General features: G+C 34.5%; 1 protein-coding gene across 2 annotated transcripts in view; it reads left to right on the top strand.

Moving 5' to 3' along the window:
* LOC138713683 (transcription factor SOX-10-like) overlaps positions 1–22,262 on the top strand; it is a 251,456-nt gene that overhangs the window by 163,320 nt on the left and 65,874 nt on the right. For both annotated transcript variants that reach the window (XM_069845966.1, XM_069845964.1), the window contains exon 3: positions 15,738–15,915. In XM_069845966.1, the coding sequence (XP_069702067.1) occupies positions 15,738–15,915 (178 nt within the window). The remainder of the gene's footprint in view (positions 1–15,737; positions 15,916–22,262) is intronic.

Genomic DNA, 22,262 nt, shown 5'->3' with positions numbered 1-22,262 from the left:
TTTAGGGCGGGCTTTCGGTGGATTATCAGCGTTTTTCATATTCGTAAACCAGTGTTAGCGATAGGATATGATCTGAATTCTGTACTAGTAACCAACCAGTGGATAGCCGGGGCTAGCTTAGTACGCTCATAGCGCGTGCTGTGAAATGTCTATGAATAGCACCCTAAGTCTCCGAGCACATTTACAAAAACTTATTCTTACACTGTTGGTCTGGAGTGAAAAAACTGCAAACATTCACTTACACCAAGCAGATAAGAACTAATAACTCGCCACCCTCGCCAAGCAGACAAAAATGTTCAATAGAATTGACTACCTTAACTGAAAAAAGTTCTATCCCTGCCGATAAACTTTCACAAATACAGTCTCGTTCAGTGCTAAACAATCGCGTCGAAATATATCGTCGTTTTTCATGCAATAACTCCTATGTGACATACTTACCGATGTTCAGATTTTTGCTCTATTAAATAACTTAAATAGTGATACAGCAAATAATAAAATTTCCTATATGTAATTATTAGACAGTGGATGCGGGACGACTTATCGTTGAATGTAGGTGCACATTTACTATATGTTACATTTTTTTTCATTCAGACCATTGGCTCAACAGGTTTTAAACGTAAACAGACGACGTTAACAAGCTACTGTATCTCCGTTCAGTCAGAAGGAAAATAAAAATAACTTACTGTAGTACATACCTTGCAAGGTTCAGTCCTCGTCATCATTGATGCAATTACCAGCGTTGTAGTAAACGAAGATATCGCGGGTGCTCATGTAAAGGGGGTTAAGTCAAATTGTAAGGTATGTAAACTTCTCTCCTTTGGTACTGAACAAAACCCCTTTGTCATAAAATATGGAGCACTGCAACTGCATCATAGATGGAAGAATTACTTAACCCCTTTAACACAAGAGAAAAGTAATTGTAGATAGTTCAAATCTGTACTTATTCCAGTTTAGCCAATTCATACTTAACTCCCTTTACACATATTCTCGTAAGTTGTAGAAGCTGAATCGTCTTCGCCTATCGCTTAAACAGTTTTTGTATCGAGAGAATTTCTCAAGACAAACACTAAAATGGAGATCACTCAATTTCTTTAGAGGAATATTTGCACTGAGCATCATGTTGCACGTGTCGTTTAGACACGCACAACTAAATGATGATGATGATGATGATGATGATGATGATGATGATGATGATGGTTCCTCAGATTTCATTTCAACGCATTTCCTGTGCGATGTTCTGTTGCAATGTTTCTCTATAGCCTGAGTTGTTCTGGTTTTTATTTCAATTTTACATACATTACACACGATATTGTCTTCGTTAATACATAAAATGTCACTCTCATACTTCTTAATTGCATTTCGTATCTCTAAGCGAATTTAACGTTTTGACTTCGACATTATGGATGGATCAGCACAACACTATTCAACTCGTACTTGAGCAGGATAACACAACTGCACACATTGCGTTGCAATGTGGACCGGGGTTCCTTCGTTATGTACGCTGCTGCACTCACCAGGTACACAAAACACGGACGACGCGGCACGTGCCATATACTCCGATACGAAACAACTTCACTTTTCCTTAAGTCATCCCGCATCCACTGTCTAGTAATTATATTTCTCTCTTTCTAAAATGTAAGAATTCACAATCTCCTAGAATAAATAAATGTGTTTTCCTTCCTACTGAACAATTTTATATTTTGCACATAGGAGTTATTGCAGGAACAACGACGATATGTTATTTATTTCAAAATACATATTACCAACCGCGGATCCCCTGATAAGTTGTGACGGATCCCGCAGAGCACACTTTGGGAACCACAGCTCTAAGGAAAACCGTCTTAAATTTGGTTTTGTGACAACATTTATACATTAATATGTTCTATTTTACATTAAATCTGTTTAAAATATACGTCCCAGCTTTACCAGTAGAATTTCTGAACGTCAACACTTCTGTAAGTCGTGGGACATACGCTTCCAATCCTAGTCTAATTTACGATCTGCACACTGTAAACTTGATGTGTTTTTCTTAGGCTGCGGTTTGCGATACGTACAAAAATGTTTCTAGCTATGTGTCGGCTGTCAGATGCTGAATCTTACAGCTCGTTTCCGAAAAATGAGATGTTTTTACATATTTGTGTCGGCCTGGATGGCGCAGTCTGTAGAGTGCTGGCCTTCTATGCCCGAGGTTGCGGGTTCGATCCCGACCTAGGTCGATGGCATTTAAATGCGACAGGCTCATGTCAGTAGATTTACTGGCACGTAAAAGAACTCCTGCAGGACAAAATTTCGGCGCACCTGCTACGCTGATATAACCTCGACAGTTGTGAGCGTCGTTAAATAACTTAAAATGTACATACTTGCATGGAACAAGAAACGTAGTTCTTGTGACATCACGTCACTGGAGTTTTATGCAGTCTTGCCAACCTGTTTAAACCAAAAATTCCTAAAATACTTCGTATTTTTCCCTACATTTCAATAAAAATCCCTAATTTCAAAATATAATAAATTTCAACTTAAGATTGAATAGCACTCTTTATTAACAGAAATTATGACAAATAAAATACAATTAAACGGTCAATATAAGCATTAACAGACTATTTTTGAGCTCATTAGCATTAGCATTTCACGAGTATCCTTAATCTCCCTCCATTCTATCATATTCGTCTTTGTATAAATGGTGCACTGATAGAGTGCAGAAGGGAGGGAAGGAATATTTTTAAATCCTGTGATTAGCCAACAGCAGGCGCCACTCGCCAGACTCCAACAATTAAAATCAGTAGTTATTTATGCAATAAGTATAATCTTGACTAGTGGCTTGTGCAACAAATGCTGCAAGCTAAGTTCATTAGACGTTCAAATAAAAATTTTTCAGATTTATTTTCAATGAAGTCCACACCTGTGGAGTAATGGTCAGCGCATCTGGCCGCGAAACCAGGTGGCCCGGGTTCGAATCCCGGTCGGGGCAAGTTACCTGGTTGAGGTTTTTTCCGGGGTTTTCCCTCAACCCAATACGAGCAAATGCTGGGTAACTTTCGGTGCTGGACCCCGGACTCATTTCACCGGCATTATCACCTTCATTTCGCTCAGACGCTAAATAACCTAGATGTTGATACAGCGTCGTAAAATAACCCAATAAAAAAATTTTCAATGAAAAATACCAGACATTTTGAAAAATATTTGCTTCCGTAATAATGAAACATACTTCCTCTGAATGTTTCTTATGCCAAATACTTTCTCTTGAGCCTATACACCTTCAGGTTTTGAGTTTCAACGCGAAAACGCAAGTAACAATGTCAGGACGATCAGTGGCTTTTTCATGTGAGAGTAAAGAAATAGTTATTTCAGGTCATTGTGGATTGTAGGTGAAACTCAAAAAAATGTCAGGTTTGCTATGCTTTCGAACAATAACATAGCATCTTGGTATAGCTGCTGCATGTAGAGCTTGAAATGTAGGGGGTAAAATAATTTTATCCTGCTAAGAGATCTTGCTGAAATGATCGGGAGACTACATAATTTTGTATGCTTCTTATTTTGTCAGTAAGTAATACCTTTTGGTCTTTCCTCAGGAACTGTAATTTTTGCACTCTCTCGAACCAATACCGGTACTGAAGAGAATCACGCATATAAATATCCACACCACACCGCCATTAAGTATATGAAAAAGACCCAACCTCACTTGATTAATAACTATAAAAATATTTGATTTTTAATAACAATATTATTATCTTACGTAAGTTTTCTAGTTATATACTATATAGCCGCCACTCAGTAAATTATAGAAATGAAGAGCTACGTAATTTAAGGTATTCTCTATTCTATAACCCCAAAACGTTTCGCTTTCATATCATTAATATAGCATTAATATGTATAATTAATGAAAAGCAGTCACATCATGCATTAACTATAATAATATTTCATTTCTAATGGTAATAATGTCATCAAACCACCTCAAATTTTTTAGATTTTAATATCCAATACACAGCTGTACTCATAAAATTATACACCGCAGAATCAGACCTGTAAATTATTTTTAGTAAGTTTTGAAGTTTTTAATAACCAATTGAATTTGAGCTCTAAATATGTCAGCAATCCTGCAGGTCGTGGCCTTCGTGTAATATCCTATTGTTTATTGTAGCGTGTTTTGTTTTATACTGATATCCAATTAGTTCTCAAAACTGACGAAAGATGGATTTTGGAAAATAGGAAAATTATGTAGGAAAACTAACGCTTCACCGAGAGTTACTATTTTTCTGAAAAATTTCGGGTTCCAAGCTTCAAAATGAGGGGTCATTTATTAAAATCCGTTTAGCCGTTTTCCCGTAATTTCCATTACCAGTTCAAATTATATATATATATATATATATATATATATATATATATATATATATATATATATATATATATATTTATATATTGATGATGGTGGCAATAGTGAATAATAAGATTATCCACGATTTGGATACAACAGTTTATGGCATCTTAGCATTATAAATTGTAGGAAATAAATTATGAAAAAATTCGGGATCCATAGCTGACAGTCTTCATATGTTCGTATCGATTAGTTGCGCCTGGCATTGACACTTAATAAAGAGAAATGGATGACCTTGCAGATTATGTTACAAAAATGTTCCTTTATTTTGTTAATATAGTTTCTCTGAACCCCAGAACTGTTTTATGTGATATTACAAAAGTGATACAAAATTGTTAAAGATTGGAAATAAATGATACGTTACATTCTGTTCTGCATTTCATTTCTTGTTACGTCGCGCGTAGAAGCGGTAAGCAAGATAGCAAGCGTTCCGGTAGTACGTCAAAGCGAATACGTCATTGCTTTTATTGGCACGAGTGCTAGGCCTATAATAAGCCGATTACGCACGATATTGGATATAGTAACAACCGGTTTATAATGCTAGGATGGCATAAAAGTAAATTAAAAGCATCGTAAATCGAGGCTCGTGCGATTATTTCATTTATTAGTTCGCTGTCAGCCTTTGTGGCTTTGTGAATTGTGATATCGACAGACGACAGTTCAAGATAGCTTCAACTATGAGGAAAACTCAATGTTGTAAGAATTTCCGTAGTGAGTGTTACAAAGAGAAGTGTATAGAACTGATTAGTACCCGTAAAATATTATGCACGAAAGTGTTAAGGCTGGTTCACAATAAACCGGGAACGGAAACGAGAACGGAAATATTGTTAAAATAAATGTATTTAAATGTGACCATTCACAATTAACTATTGTGAATGCTCATATTTAAATACATTTATTTTAACAATATTTCCGTTCTCGTTCTCGTTACCGTTCACGGTTTATTGTGAACCAGACTTTACTGTAAATATTGAAAGTGTTTTGTGGACGTCAAGAAATCAACTTTGGATAAGCAAATTGACACTGAAAAACATGTAAAAACGGTAAATTATTATTATTAGTCTATTATTATTATTATTATTATTATTATTATTATTATTATTATTGATGGTGGTATTGTTGCTGCGAAGGCATGTCCTTGAGGTGAAATTTAGCCTCTTTTTGGTATCAGTTTAGCCTATTCTGTAGTTCCGCAGTTGTCAACACTGATCCATACCATTAATAAAAACTACTCCGAATTCTGTATATTATTATACTTTTCTTTTGCCTTTGATATTATTATACCCTCGGAAACATAGCTTAATAATTATTTAGTTTTTTACTTTACTTAATGGGTATAGAAAATTTTTGGTGAACCTTGTAAACATAATAAATGTGGTAGTTAAGTTGTGTACTTTAGGAACAACATTGATGTGACATTTTGATGCAGATATTACGAACTGAAACTGTTTACATTTTAAATTTAAATTCAATAATACATCCATTGATTAAACAGCTATTTATAAACAAAAATGAATTTTTAAATTTTCTAGAACGTTATTTACAAAAGTATTAATATTCAATTCTTATAAAATTGTTTAGACAATTTAGGTCACAAATATATTAATGTCCTACAGGAATTTGAGCTTAAATACATTTTTAAATGCAGTCCCTAGCCAGTCATCATTATCATGTCTTGATCACATATTTCTTAAAAGTTATACCAAATTTCTCAATTTCGATTCTGGAGTCTATTGTAGTGCATTGACAGATCATTATTGTACGTTTATCCTTATTAACTTTATTAATACTACTTTTGTGCAGTACGATTTATATACGTGTGTTAAAAAGTAAATTATGAAAAAATATTATGCGACATAAAAGTGAAACTTGGGATAATGTTATTAAGTACGAGATTCATGAATTAGTCTTGACTATTACACTTTTACTACGTCATACTACTTTTGACCAATAAAACGGTACGAAAGGACGTCTTTCAACCAATCATAGCTGCTTATCGCACAATTTTATCGCTTCCCTAGCATTTGTTTGTTTTTATCATTACCTTCGAATTTGTTTCTTTGTTTGCCAACATTTCAAACTGCAAATTCTTTACGGTACTACAAAACATGCTTTACGATCGTAATTTGTTTCCCGCATAGATAGTCGACTGAAAATGGCGGCTCCGTTCAAACAGTTTGGTGAAGCTAACATTAGTGAAATAGAATTTCAGTAAGTCAATTAATATTTTATTGTATTAGAGTACTTTATTTCTTCTAATCTTTATATACATACTTTCTTCTAATCGTGTAATAGTCAATTAAATCCCACTCGAGTTTTGGTTTTCTATAGATAAATCAAAACCTCTAGTGAGATTACTGTTGACTATTACACTTTTACTACGTCATACTACTTTTGACCAATAAAACGGTACGAAAGGACGTCTTTCAACCAATCATGACTGCTTATCGCACAATTTTATTGCGTCCCTAGCATTTATTTATTTTTGTCACTACCCTAGCATTTGTTTCTTTGTTTGCCAACATTTCAAACTGCACTTGTCTGGATGTCAAAAAATACAGAAAATTACAAACCACTCCAGTCGATACACAGTACTTTCAAATATGACTCGCATTGGCATTCAAGAACAAGAATTAATAAAGATCACTGGTCATAGCTATGCATCTTCCCTGAAACCCTATTTACAAATAAATGAAGAGCACCACTCGGAATTCCTGGATAAGTTGAGGAATACACCATGTACATGAAAGAGTTTCACTTCTTTTACGCACACGTCCAATATAACATCAACTGAACCACCAACCACTAAAACATTCAAATTTGAAAATTGTACTTTCAATAATTGTTCCTTTGAAAATTATTCATGTTTATTTTTTTATTTCATCATCGTTAATTAAAACTTTTCTTGTTTATTTCATCATCCCTAATTAAACATTTTCTAACTTGTTTATATTATTCAGGTTATGTTATAGCTTCTGCTATATTATGATATTATGAATAGTTACGTATCATAGATTGTTTAATACTGGTAATAGTTGGGTGAAATAGAAGCACTTATAAGTTAGGTTCACTTATGCTTATTGTAGGCGTTATTATAGAATAGTTTTATTTATATATTTATAGTCCTAGGTTTATTGTATCTATTTATTTATAGTTAGAAATAAAATTTAGGTTTATTTTATTTTATTTTTTATTTATTTTTTTTAATTTTTCCTTTATTGCTGTAATTATTGTATAACTGTAATGGTATTATTGTATATTATAATATATCGCTGCCACCGGGTGTATACCCAATTGTAGTGTTAATAAATACATACATACTAAGATTTATTGAAAATCATCTGTCAAGTGACGTTGATTACTGGGATCCGGATAATTGAAGTGGAATGCAACTGTTTTAATAAAAATGAAAGTGAATCAACAAACCCTTCTTGACCAGTAACCGTCCACAGAGTTCAGTGAAGATTCCATTGTTGGCACAACTGATAACAAGAAAACAGCTAATCATAACACACTACTGCCATCTAGCGTAATATTTGTAATGTTGAGATGGTACAATAATACATTTGAAGACAGTTGTATTTTCGTAAGTCAATTAATATTTTATTGTATTGGAGTACTTCGTTACTTCTAATCTTTATATACTTTCTTCTAATCGTGTAATAGTCAATTAAATCCCACTCGAGTTTTGATTTTCTATAGATAAATCCAAACCTCTAGTGAGATTACTGTTGATAATTTGTATGAAATTTTTAATAATGTTATCAGTAAAAATAATATAAATACATTCCTGAAACAATATGTAGGCCTAAATATAAAAAATAAAGTCATGGATCACAGTTGGCATCGGAAGTCTATACAAACTAGGGACAAACTTGCTAAGAAAATACATAAAGAATCATTCAATACTGAACTTAAAAATAAATACAGAAAATATTGAAATAGGTATGTTATTGTATTGTGTCTTCTTATTGTATTGTGTATAAAATTGTATATGTGTTGTAAATTGTATTATGTATTGTAAATTTTATTGTGTATTGCTGATCATTTTAACTGTGTATTGTTAATATTGTATATACCACTGCCACCGGGTGCTTGCCCACTTGCAGTGTAAATAAATACATACACATCTGGGAATTATAAATTATATGAGAATTAGCTACTGAAAAAACTATAAAACAATCGAAGTGACTCTAAAATATTTTGTCAAGCAATTAGAGAGGCAACTAACTTAGAACCGAAAGTGAAAGATGATATTACTGAAATATAAGAAATAAATACTGTGTATTAATTACGGACAAATTTGAAATAACTCAGGACTTGAATAATTAATTCTTTTTATTAAGAGTAGGAATGGTGATTGTTGTTATAATATGAAACAACTGTAGTCTTCTATGTTTTTGTTCCTTGTATTAGTTTACTTAGTTTTCATGTTTAATATTTCCCTTTACACTTGGCATCATCCTCTTAAAAGTGTTTCCGTTACTTCGCCTACCTTCTTTCATATTAAGCCTACTTTTGTTGACCAATATTGACATTCTGTACGAGAAGTATGTTACAATAGAAATCTACCTACTTCAAGGGCGCGTGACCCTTCACAGGATTTGCCTTTATAGTTCCTGCCACTAGCCCCCTTCACATTCGAGTGTTAGTTGTTGATGAAGGCAGGTGTAACACGAAATCAAATCAGTTGCTTTTCTATGCCAAGATACTCCCTATACTGTCATATGGACTGGACATCACATGGACCCGGCTAAACTACAATGACCTCAAGACCATGGAGAACGTCAAAGCAAGGTTCTTAAAAGCAGCACTGGGAATCTCAAAATATGCACCCTCCAGAATGGCGTACGAACTCGCGCGAGAATCCTTCCTGATAGAGGAACTACGAAGCAGACTCATGCTGCCATCTACCGCAGCAGAACTTCGACTACGCACGGTCATGCAAGAGAAGAAGGCGGAAATAGAAAGTGAATTCTATGGAACGGACGCGATGATCAACCGCAACTGGACAGGGCCGAACAACAAATTACGAAGCGCCATAACAAGGCTAGCAGTTCACGGTTTTCACCACAAACTGTGCAGAAGATCAGAGTACCACGAACCTTCCCCCGAATGCGTGTGCAAACTGTGCAACGAAGTGTGTCCAAAATATCATTTTAGTAAATGTGTGAATAGAACGAAGTCACTGGTGGAATATAGTAAAGAGAAGTAACTCATACCAAACTAAATTGCACGTTTGTGCGCACTTCTTTCTTATAAATCAGTTTGGAGACTGTATTTCAGTGGCGACTTGTGATATTTTTTGTATGTAGGATATGAGATTGACGCCTGATGACCAAGACAGAAACTAATATTAATAATAATATAATATTAGTAATAATAATAATAATAATAATAATAATAATAGAGCATGCAAAATCAATACATGTAGGCCTATGTTAGTCTTTGACTCACCATTCTGGAACTGGAAATTTATTAGTAATGAAGTTCGAGTCTCCTCCCCTTTTTGGTTGCGAATATGGCTCCTAAGCCATTGTACTGCTCGATATTTACGATGTTCTGTCGCACGTTTCCGCAATTAATTTCTTGCTACAGTTAAATTCTTCTAAACGATCAAACACAACTTCAGATATTCTTTCGGCTGTACTGTCATCTGAAAGTCCAGTTAATTATTATATTTATTTATAGCTTATTTTATTTATTTTTATGTAATTTTGTTTTTATTCATTTTGTTTGTTTATATTTTATCATTTTAAATTAGTTATTAATTCGTTTATTCTAGTCTTTTAAAATGACCAATGAACTGCATTTAAGGAGGCTATAAGAGTACTTTAAAATTCTTATTGTAGTCTCTGACAGGGTGTCCACCACCCAGAAAGAAGGGTCGTAGTATTAGGATACGCGGGCATATCCTTAAACGCGGCTCACGACAGAAAGTGGAAGCTTAAAGGAAATGAATACGTCGGGACGCATTGAAAATCAAAATCTGTAACTGAAATGTTTTATATCCTCAGAGACACGAAATTAAACTGTAGGACCATCATATCCTTCATGGAAGAATCGCCACTGCTGTATTTAGTAATTTAGATAGGATATTGCAGCAGATCGATATGGCTAAAATATATCGGTTTTCACAGTCAAAACTCGCAGCATTCACAAATTAAAAAAAATGGAATAGAAGACGGTATCGCAAGTGGTAAAATTAATCCTGAACGCAAGCGTTTAAGAACTGTGACAGCAAAAGACGTTGACATTGCTACCTTGAAGTGGTTTAATGCCTCTACTATAACACCAGAACATATGATTATGCTCGAAGCAATAAGAAATAGGTTTGTTGCTCAAAACCGAAAGACAGAGTGCAATTTTATTACTGATTAAAAAACATGTTAACATGTTAAATGCATTTGTACTTCAAGTAGGGCAATAAAATTGTAAGTGAATGCTACTTCATACCATGCAGTTTTTTATATTAATTTCTACTATATTCTTTATCAGAACATAAATTTGAGCAACTTTTTCTAACCTCTCAATACAAAAATAACCTTGATATAACAATACAATTTTTCTAGTCTCCAGAAAATTGTTGTATCGAGGTGTGATTGTGTTATGCACAATTGTATCTAAATTTTAAACAGTGTCCTTACTAATAACACATTCTAGTATATACAGTCACGAAGCTTGAGTTTTGAGAGTACTAGGAACAATTGACTGTGCCGGCACTATTTCCCATTGTCTGTAATGAGGCGATATTAGCGATCCTAGTGGTTAGCAACTATCTATGGATGCATATTTGCTACGTATTGAGCTTCGTGACTGTATATACTAGACTGTGCTAATAATTTATATTCACACATTTCTTTCTCCATAGAGACAGAATTAAGTTATTGCTGGACAACCCTTGAAGGGGATTTCTTCAGCTACCTGCCGGTTGATTCATGGCAGACCCTGTCTTTAATTCGCCGTAAAGAATGCTCCTCCATCTTGCTTACCGCCAAATAACAGCCCCGACGTTGCTCAGTCATGACAGCATTTGCCTTGGCTTTGCTTCAGATTTTCTTTTATTTTTCATTTCAAGCAAAATGTTCCGTCACATACACTAATATGTCTATCATGACGTCATTTCCGCGACGATATATTCAACTGTTTTTATACTCAGCTAAGTTTTCTTGTGGCAGTGACATACAAACAAAATTACGTCTTTTTTCTGATATGAATTATATGAAAGGTCTGTAACATAAGTAGCCTATATTTGATACTGATATGAACTATTTAACTGTAATAATTTTATCTTGTAATTAATATCTTCATTAGCATTGAAATAGGTCAGATTAAGATCAATTGATATTTAATTGCGTATTGGTACACATACATTAATGAATCATCATTAAAAGTTAGTCTTCAAGAAATTCAGAAATATAATAATGAGATAGGGAGATCAAAAACACACTAACTCCAATTTTTTACAAAATTGAGTTAAGGACTGGATGGTGCTTTTTAGTTTGTCCCGCAAGCGTGGAAGGTAAGAATACACTAATATCGACATTCATCTGCATTCTGGGGGCTGTTTTAAAACACGTGGAAGTCAGAACTCCACTTCGGTACTCCATGGAATGAGAGAGTTTTTGCATTCCAAGCTTAATTTTCCGGCAGGTGGCAACACTATCGCTCAACAGATTAAAGTGATACGATATTGAGAATCTCACAAAAATCTATAAAATCCATGTAAGTAAGACTATGAAAGGCCCAATATGGAGTCGGTTTAACTTCCAGAAACCCAATACAGATGCATCATTCCCCAGTGAACTAAAGTACAATTCAGCATTGCCATTGAAAGAAGAAAGCAAAAGGACTTGCAAAATTTAATGGTTTATTTCCGAGGAAAGTATGATGTATTACCAAACTCTGTTTTTGGACAGTAATAATCTAGAAGCACAGGAAGAACATGAGAGTGAGAGAAAAAAACGGAATCTGTAACATGAAACAGACTGCGTTAACATTTTAATATTGTTTGTGGTTTAATTTTTGTATTTTGATGTGCTTTATGGTAATTTTTTATTTTCTGTCACATATATTTGAAATTTTAAAAAAATGTAGCAACGTTAATCTTAATAATAAACTTCTATTTTCTCGTCTATTCCAATGTTTCATATGGGAATTATGATATACTTATCTTTTTTCTTCACACGGCTCATATTCATTCACTTTTCTTAATTCATACACAGTGGAAGTCAGAAAACCTCTAACTCCAGCATTGTTTATTTTAAAATTGTAGCGTAAGATAATGTAAAAAATTAGGTTTTGAAGTATTTAATTGATAAGGAATGTAATTTTACACAATACTGATAGGTAAATGTATAATATTTAAAGTTAGTAAGACAGATGATACGTTTTTTTCGCTCTCCTGTAAAATTTGGTTTATTGGAATTAGGGAGTTTTTGATTTCCCTGTCTCATTCATAGTGTTCTGCTCAAGGGTAGGTCTTTCAATGAAAACCCAACATTTTCGAGTTTTTCCTATTTTTCAATTTTTAAGAAAGTTTGTTTTAATTATGAGCTAAATGAAATGAACTCTAAAGTATAACAAACGAACATTTCCGACATATCCTTTGAGTTTAACTGAGGAGTAAAGGAATCAAAGACTGCTAGAACATTTTTCTGCCGTTTCTCCATTTTCAGGAAGGCTGTCAGACTTTGATAAAGACTGTTCGCACTCTTTAATTCGCGATGATTCACGTCAATTAACTTGAGAATTGGTCAATATGATGAATTATGACCAACTATCGTACATCAGTTGCATTCCATGGAGAAAGTTAACAAATTGAGTGAATGGGTACTTTACGTTTTGAGCGAAAACAACAAACATCAAGCCGTTACCATTCGTGTTTTTTGCTTTCTCTTCAACAACATACATAGTTTTTCTCTCAGAATTGTTACGGTGACGAAAAATAGTGCCTTTACATCAACATCAAGAACAGACTGGAATGACTTCAACACTAACAATAAAAAATCTCCCCGTGCGAAAGCTGGTGTTCATTAACGTAACTTAATTTTCTGCATCTGGTGGAATAAAGAATGCGTTACCTAATTTGAATTGCTTCCGATGCAAACAACTCAGTCGCCTTGAGGCCGAAATGCAAGAAAAATGACCGGGAAGACTTCATTAAGTGATTTCGCAGTATTAAATGTCCGTCCGCATATTACTGACGTTACAAAAGCGATTATCTAAGGGCTTTGTTGGGAGGATATTCCCTATCCACCCAAATCTTCTGATCCTGCTCCATCAGATCTTAATCTTTTCAATTTTACATCCAACAATGTCTTGAGAATCTCCATTAATAACGAAACTGCTATTCAAAATTGGTTCGAAGATTTCTTCAACTACTAACAATCAAATTTATTCAGGTATGGAATAGAAAAAAAAAACTGCCAGGACGTTGCGAGTCAGTCATAAGCAATATAGGAAAATAGATATACGAGTATATTATTGTTTACTTTATGTGTAATAAATAATTTTGGATTTAATAAAATAACCCTTCGAATTTAGGCATCAACTTAATATTTGTTTCATCATACCATTTGATAACGTATTTGTAATCCTACTAGTACAACTCATTCAGAGGACGATGACTAAGAAATCCTTCGTGACAAGATTGGTTCCTCTTTCTTTATCTACGTTGTTTTATTATTATTATTATTATTATTATTATTATTATTATTATTATTATTATTATTATTATTGTTATTATTAGCGTTGAGAATTGTATACACTAAAACCCTAAAATATGGATGCAAATATTGTCTTAAAATGCCGAAATATATACTTACACACAGTGAAAAGAAACCTATTACATTAATACATAGTGGCAATAGATGAAGTCAATGCGAACAAGTTTTGTCAAATAAGTTTTTCCATACGTCCAATAGTTTTGAGAACACGAAATGTAACGCGTTGCAACGCTGCAAAGGGTAGCAGAGCTCCTTTAGATCATTGTTTCGTAGTGGGTGTGAGTGTAAGTCTACTCCGCAAGACTTGCGAGAGGAGAATGTAAACAAAAACGTCTCATCAGATACGTTTCGATCAAATTATGTACTTACGTAAGACTTAACAAATTATTTAACATTACCGTAAACTTAATTTACTTTCTAAATTAATTTATATTTAATTTCTTCAAAGATAATACAGTAACAAACGATATTGATAAATGTTAAAGATGAAACTTTTGCGTAATTAAGTCATGCGATACTTTACGTTTTGACGTGTAATGTATTCCCCAAGTCAATTGAGGAAGTTCTGAATGAAGTTTGTGGAGAAAACGCGATGCCAGCTAAAGTAATTAATTATTACATGTTTTACCAAAGTTAAAAAACTAGAAAACATTTTTCGCTACAACCTATATTAAAAGTATGCATGAAATATGCTCTTAAGTGTGCCCAAACGTCCAAATTATGCACATATATGCACGAACAACATTAAGATATGCAGCTTCAATAAAGATATATATTTTCAATCATATTTTCCATCACCAGTTATTATTATTATTATTATTATTATTATTATTATTATTATTAGTCTATTATTACCATCATTTATTATTGAATTGATTTTATTAGCTTTTGTCAAAAGGGTGCTGAAATAAAAAAATATTTTCTAATTTTCTTTGTACCTACCTGAAAATGAAGTTAAGCTAAAGAAACTTAGTTTCTTATTGATGAAGGATGGATAGAACAGAGAAAAATTCTCTCCGGCACCGGGTCTCGAACCCGGGTTTTCAGCTCTACGTGCTGACGCTTTATCCACTAAGTTGCACCGGATTCCAGTTCCGATGCCGGATCGAATTCCTCTTAGTTTAAGTTATACCTCTCAGTTTCCCTTTGATGGCCTACCCTCATGTACTGTGCCACAGAATATGCGACAGTGGCACAATGTCCAACGCACCATGTACAGAGGTGCACTCATTACGAGTGACTAAGTGGCCGGGGTCCGACACAATGCATGAGGGTAGGCCATCAAAGGGAAACTGAGAGGCAGAACTTAAACAGAGGGATTCTATCCGGCATCGGAACTGGAATCCGGTGTGGCTTAGTGGATAAAGCGTCAGGACATACAGTTGAAAACCCGGGTTCGAGTTCCGGTACCGAAGAGAATTTTTCTCTATTCTGGCCATCCTTCATCATATGGTAATGCAGAATTCCTGCACGGAAATATATGTACTTCGGTAAATAATAATAATGATAATAATAATAATAATAATAATAATAATAATAATAATAATAATAATAATAATAATTAGTTTCTTATTGTTAAGGATATAAAACACTCAACATAAAGCTTCTGATAAAAGCCAATGCGTCTTTGTTTGCAGGTTACGATTGGACATTACTTCCCGTAACACAGAAGTCAACAGCCAAAAGAAAGCAGCACATAAAGCGACCAATGAATGCGTTCATGGTGTGGGCGCAAGCGGCGAGACGGAAGCTGGCGGACCAATACCCTCAGCTGCACAACGCAGAACTCAGCAAGACGCTGGGCAAACTATGGAGGTGAGTACATTACTCAAGTTATGTTCAATAGAGAACATAAGATACTTGTAAAGCGACTGAAGAACGTGTTCGTGGTGTGGACGCATGAGGCGAGACGGAAACTGGAGGACCATTATCACCAGCTGCACAACGAAGTGAATATGGCCTTCAGATTGCACTTCACTACCCTGCCAGTAAACAATTCATCAGAACAGTAACAATTTTATTCAGCCGTTTTGAAATTTAATGTCATGACGTAAAGTTGCAGAAGATTTTCAAATCTTTCGCAATGTTTTTCTTCTGATTTCTTTCAGTGGTTTAAAATATAATTAAAATAATGTTAGGAAATGACTATTAAAGACTAATTTGGATGCTTTCAGGGGATTATTCTTTGAGATATTTCAAACAAAAATGTTTAATACAATTTTGTTCGTTTTTGCTTCCTTTTCGAGATAAAAATTATTTTATATGAAACATTTCACAGCGTATTTTGATTTAATTCCCAATATGCTCAGTCAATTTAGGACAGCAGTGTATTATGATAATAAATGATTGAAAGAATTTTAGTTTTGTGCTTTAAATGTACAGAAATTTGATCTGAACAAATGTAACTTTTCGTTCTGCAAAGGAATTTTACAATGTTACAATTCTTCGGATCAAGTTTTTGTACATTTAAAGGACAAAACTAAAATTCTTTCAATCATTATTGTCATAATACACTGCTCTCTTAAATTGATTGAGCAAACTGGGAATTCAATCAATAGCTTTATCAAAACATGCTATGAATTGTTTCATAGAAAATAATTTTTTTCTCGAAAAGGAAGCAAAAACGAGCAAAATTGTATTAAACTTTTTTGTTTGAAATATCTCAAAGAATTCATTCATTCATTCATTCATTCATTCATTCATTCATAATGTTCTTCCCCAAGGCTAGGTCTTTCTCTGCAAACTCAGTATTCTCCAGTCTTTCCTGTTTTCTGCCTTCCTCTTTGTCTCCTCATATGATTAATATATCTTACTGTCGTCTATCATGTGATATCTTCTTCTGCCCCGAACTTTTCTCCCGTTCACCATTCCTTTCAGTGTATCCTTCAGAAGGCAGTTTCTTCTCAATCAGTGACCCAACCAATTCCTTTTCCTCTTTCTGTTCAGTTTCAGTATCATTCTTTCTTCACCCACTCTTTCCAACACAGCTACGTTTCTTATTCTCTCGGTCCACTTCACACTCTCCATCCTTCTTCATATCCACATTTCAAATGCTTCTATTCGCTTCTCTTCACTTCTTCGTAATGTCCATGTTTCTGTCCCAGACAGTGCTACACTCCACACAAAGCATTTCACTAGTCCCTTCCTTAGTTCTTTCTCCAGAGGTCCGCAGAAGATGCTCCTTTTTCTATTAAAAGCTTCCTTTGTCATTGCTATCCTCCTTTTGACTTCATGGCGCAGCTCATGTTACTGCTTACAGTACACCCCAAGAATTTGAAGCTGTCCACTTGCACTATTGCTTCATTTAGAATTCGCAAGTTTACCTTCTTTACTTTTCTTCCTATGACCATGGTCTTCGTCTTGGTCTTGTTGGCATTTATCTTCATTCCATACTGTTCACAGCTGTCATTTAGCGCCACTACCATATCCCTTAGTATCATCTCCTCTTCTACTGGCGTCATATCATCAGCAAATTTTATACATTTTATTCTTATTTCTCCTACTATCACTCCTCCCATGTCCTGAAAATAGTTCTTTACTAAATCCTCCAAGTAGACATTGAACAGGGGTAGGTGATAAAGAGCATCCTTGTCATACTCTTCTTTCTATTTCACTTCTTTCCGACATTTCTTCTCCTATCCTGACTTTGACTCGTTTCATATGAAGATTACTGAAGAGCCTCCTCTCTTTCCAATCCACGCCAATTTTCTTTAGAATCCCCATCACTTTATTCCAGTCCACTCTGTCAAACGCCTTTTCTAAGTCCACAAATACTACATAACTTCTTTATTTTTCTTTAGGTATCTTTAGCCGATTGTTTGTAGCAGTCCAATTGTATCTCTCGTATCTTTTCCCTTCTTGAAGCCAAACTGCTCTTCTTCAAACTGTTCTTCCATCTTAGAATATACTAATATTCAATATTCGCAGAATAATCTTCGCCGAGTGTGATATGAGGCTGATAATCTTGAACTCGTTACATTTCTTGGCATTATTTTTCTTCAGTATTGGAGGCAACACTGTCTCTGTAAAATCTTCAGGCCAGTTACCTTTCTCATATATTTCGTTTAATAATGATAGAATTTCCTTCTTGTTTTCACCCAAGCATTTCACTATTTCGATGGGGATTCCATCAACTCCTGTTGCTTTCCCATTCTTCATTTCCCTAAGCGCTAATTCAACTTCTTCCCTTAAAAACAGAAAATCATTTTTCGTCTTCTGATACGGCTGTTTCGTCGTCTATAGCCAAGTTTTCTGGAGATTCCCGTCTCATATAATTCTTCTACATATTTCGTCCAAGTGTTCAATATTCCTTGTTTGTCTGTTATTTCATTTCAGATTACGTCCTTTATTAACCACAAGGATTTGCTTTTCTTATTTGTGAAGTTCAAACATTTTACTTCGCTATAGCTACATTACATCCTATCATCCTTTTCTCTCTAAAATTACTTACATTACTTACAGTTCACTCTGTACATATAAATCAAACATATTTTCCAGTGTCATGTTTCTTTTTTACTATTAGCCCAGATCACATACAGATTGCTCGTTCCTTTGTTAAAATCGTTTGCACTTTGAAGAGAACAATCGCCAGGATCGCAACCTGTCCGCCGTAAACGAACACGGGATGGCAGTACAGTCTCTAATGCAATTCAAATAGAAGTTATGACGTGACTCCTTATGTAACAACTAGATGGCAGCATAGTAAACCTGACAAAAGTTAACTTCAAAACTTATAACGCAGAGGAGTCTGGGTATATATGATCTAGGCTATTAGTGTATCATTTCTGAACAGAAACATTCTTCTTATCCCGATATTCTTTGAATAAATTCGTTTAATTTATTTTTATATGTGTGATTGACTATACACATCGTCTAATAGACGATGATTCAGGACAGGATGTTTTTCGACGATGCCCTTTTTGTCCTTAGAAAGAAAACTGGTGGATTTTTTTATCATAATTAAGCAAAGAAACGATGAAAGAGTACGTATAAATGGCAGTAATTAATAATTCTAGTAATTAAGGCGTTACATTTACTTTTAAATTGGAAAGCTGTTTATTGTTGTTTATTGTTATTAAAATAACATATACAAAAATACAGTCTTAATTCTTCCCTGAAGGTGTAAAAGCTCGTGCTCAGGGAGTTATCTAAACACATACTTAACACAAACAAAGATAATTATTTGACAGAAAGTGGGTCAACGAAAAAAGTTATAGGCGTAAATTAACTTCAAAAAATACAATTTCAATTTTAACAATTTAACTCATACAAATATATATCCACATTAAATCAATATATATTCTTTAAAAATCAAATTCCTAACGCAATTTTTTTTTAATTTCTGATACTAAAATTTTCCAAATTTGGGTATTTTTCAATTATTATTTTATTATATAACCTTGGACCAAAGTAGGTACCATGGCTAAGAGCTGTGCTTGTGAAACACTTTGGGTCCTCTAGTCGTATAAAATCGGATCTTTAGTTCCATATTTATGATGATACAATTTGAATATCTCAAGCATCCATCATACCTCCATATCAGTTTGGCTTTCGTCGAAATCATTCTACCAATCATCAAGTGCTTCGTATCACTGAACAAACTGCACAGGGCTTTGAAAAGAAAGAGCAGACTGCAGTCGCATTTCTTGACTTCACTCAAGCATTTGATCGAGTTTGGCATAAAGGTCTGCGGTATAAATTACACAAGTCCGGCGTTCCAGACTACCTATGCAACATAATGACTAGTTTCTTGTCAAATCGCACATTCTCAGTCATAATGGGTTGTACTCACTCCTCTGTTAGACCCATTAGTGCTGGCGTTCCACAAGGCTCTATCTTAGGTCCGATATTATTCAATGTATATACTTCGGACATTCCTGCAACACCAACTGCATAAATTGCTTGTATGCAGACGATACAGCTATTTATGCAACCCATCGCAACATTAACATACCCTCAAATCACCTTCAGGAAGCCTTAAACATCATATGCCCTTGGATTGAAAATTGGCGCATCGCACTGAACTACAATAAATGCGAAGCAATGATATTTACTTTGTGTCGTCCTGCTAATCTTCCATGCATAAATCTTCCAACCAACGTGATACCGTGGAAACCAAAGGATGAAGCTGTAAAATATCTTGGAGTGCACTTAGATCGCCGTCTATCATGGAAACATCACATCAACAACAAACTTAAATTGGCCTACTCAAGACTCACTAAATTATATCCGCTTCTCAACAAGAAATCATCTCTAAAGCTACAAAATTGCATGATACTTTACACATCTCTATTACGACCTCTACTGCTTTATGCCTGTCCTGTCTGGGAAGGAGCTGCAATAAGTGAAATTAAAAACATCCAGTCATTTCAAAATAAAGTCCTACGAATTTCACTCAATTCTCCTTGGTTTGTCCGTAATAGCCAACTACACAGAGAAACTGGTATTGACACAATCAGTTTATTTATTCACAAGCTAAGAAGTTCTATAACAACCTAGAAAATGTTCCAGGCGCCATTCACTACTCTCTCGGAAAGAAGTCCTCATTTCCCACCAGAATCAAGAGCCGGCTTCCAATGGACCTCATATTATGATAAAATTTATCATCACACCAACCTATGTAAATAATTATTTATCAATAATTATTTTTGTTCATTGAGGAGCCCATCTAGGCGCCCTGAATTCAGTGTCATGTATTGTATTTATATTTTATTTAGAAATGATCTGTATAGCGCTAAAGGCGCTAATCGATCAATAAATTATTTTTTAAAAAATTTGAATATATATATAATATCAAAGCTGTATCAAATAAGCTGAGAAAGATAGCATGGTGCAAGATTGTTCACATTATTGTATTGAATTTCGAAGTATTTCACGATACTTCGGCCATGTTATTTTCCCAAATATTTCTTCGTAACATTGGTGCTAATTAGAAACAACCTGTGAACTTTTGGTAGAGGCGTTAATAACAGAAGCTTACTTAAAGCAATTAGGGAATTCAAACATAAGCCGTTATCGTCACAAGGCAGGAGGAAAAAAATCATTAAACATCACGTGTCAGCTCTTTCAATTTGTACACGGATCACGCTGCACGTTTTCGTTTGCAATGCAAATACATCACATTACAGGAATTCTTGTAGTTTTAATGATCGTATGCTAATGAATACTCTGTGAATTTTACGCAGTTATGTGTAATGTACGGCGCTCAAATAAACATCTTTATTCATCAACGAGTTTCTCTAAAAGTAAACGAAGAAAAGACGACATATGTAGTGATTAAAAATAAGTGATTGGACGTAATATTACGAGTTTCACGATAAAATTTCAGAGTTGGAGCTTCGATGTCTGATGTCAAACTGTATGTGATAGTGATCATCGGTGATCATCATTGTCATTTCATTCAAGGCCACCACAACATCAAAAATCAAAAATGGCAAAAAAAACACAACGATTGCTCGTGACTTGATATAATGAGATATACGAATACCGAAGTAATACCGAAGTAAAGATAGTTTCATATGTAGGTAAATTTTTATATTGTTTACAAGTGGGGACAGTTTTAATAGGTAGTCACTAGTCACACATATAAACTCTCGTATTTGCCTGTTCGTCCACAGCAAACACATTTCTTGTTTGTCTGCCTCTGAAGGACGCAGTAACGCCTCGAATCAAAATCCCCGAGGAAGTTAAAATAGACTAAGTTCAAAGCTGAAGGTCCATATCATTTCAGAATCCTTCTATCGATATTTGTCAAGTTTTACATAAACGTCAAGCTATTATAAAAATATTTACGTAGTACACTAATGTCCATATAAATCCCAATGAAATCTTCACATTCCAGTTATTATCGTTTTACGGGAACTTACTTACAAATGGCTTTTCAGGAACCCGCAGATTCATTGCCGCCCTCACATACGCCCGCCATCGGTCCCTATCCTGTGCAAGATTAATCCAGTCTCTATCATCATATCCGACCTCCCTCAAATCCATTTTAATATTATCCTCCCATCTACGTCTTGGCCTCCCAAAGGTCTTTTTCCCTCTGGTCTTCCAACTAACACTCTATATGCATTTCTGGATTTCCCCATACGTGCTACATGCCCTGCTCATCTCAAACGTCTGGATTTAAAGTTCCTAATTATGTCAGTTGAAGAATACAATGC

The sequence above is a fragment of the Periplaneta americana genome, chromosome 14, assembly GCF_040183065.1.
Source record: "Periplaneta americana isolate PAMFEO1 chromosome 14, P.americana_PAMFEO1_priV1, whole genome shotgun sequence".
Lineage (NCBI taxonomy): Eukaryota > Metazoa > Arthropoda > Insecta > Blattodea > Blattidae > Periplaneta > Periplaneta americana.
This window is presented reverse-complemented; position numbering and strand designations above follow the sequence as displayed.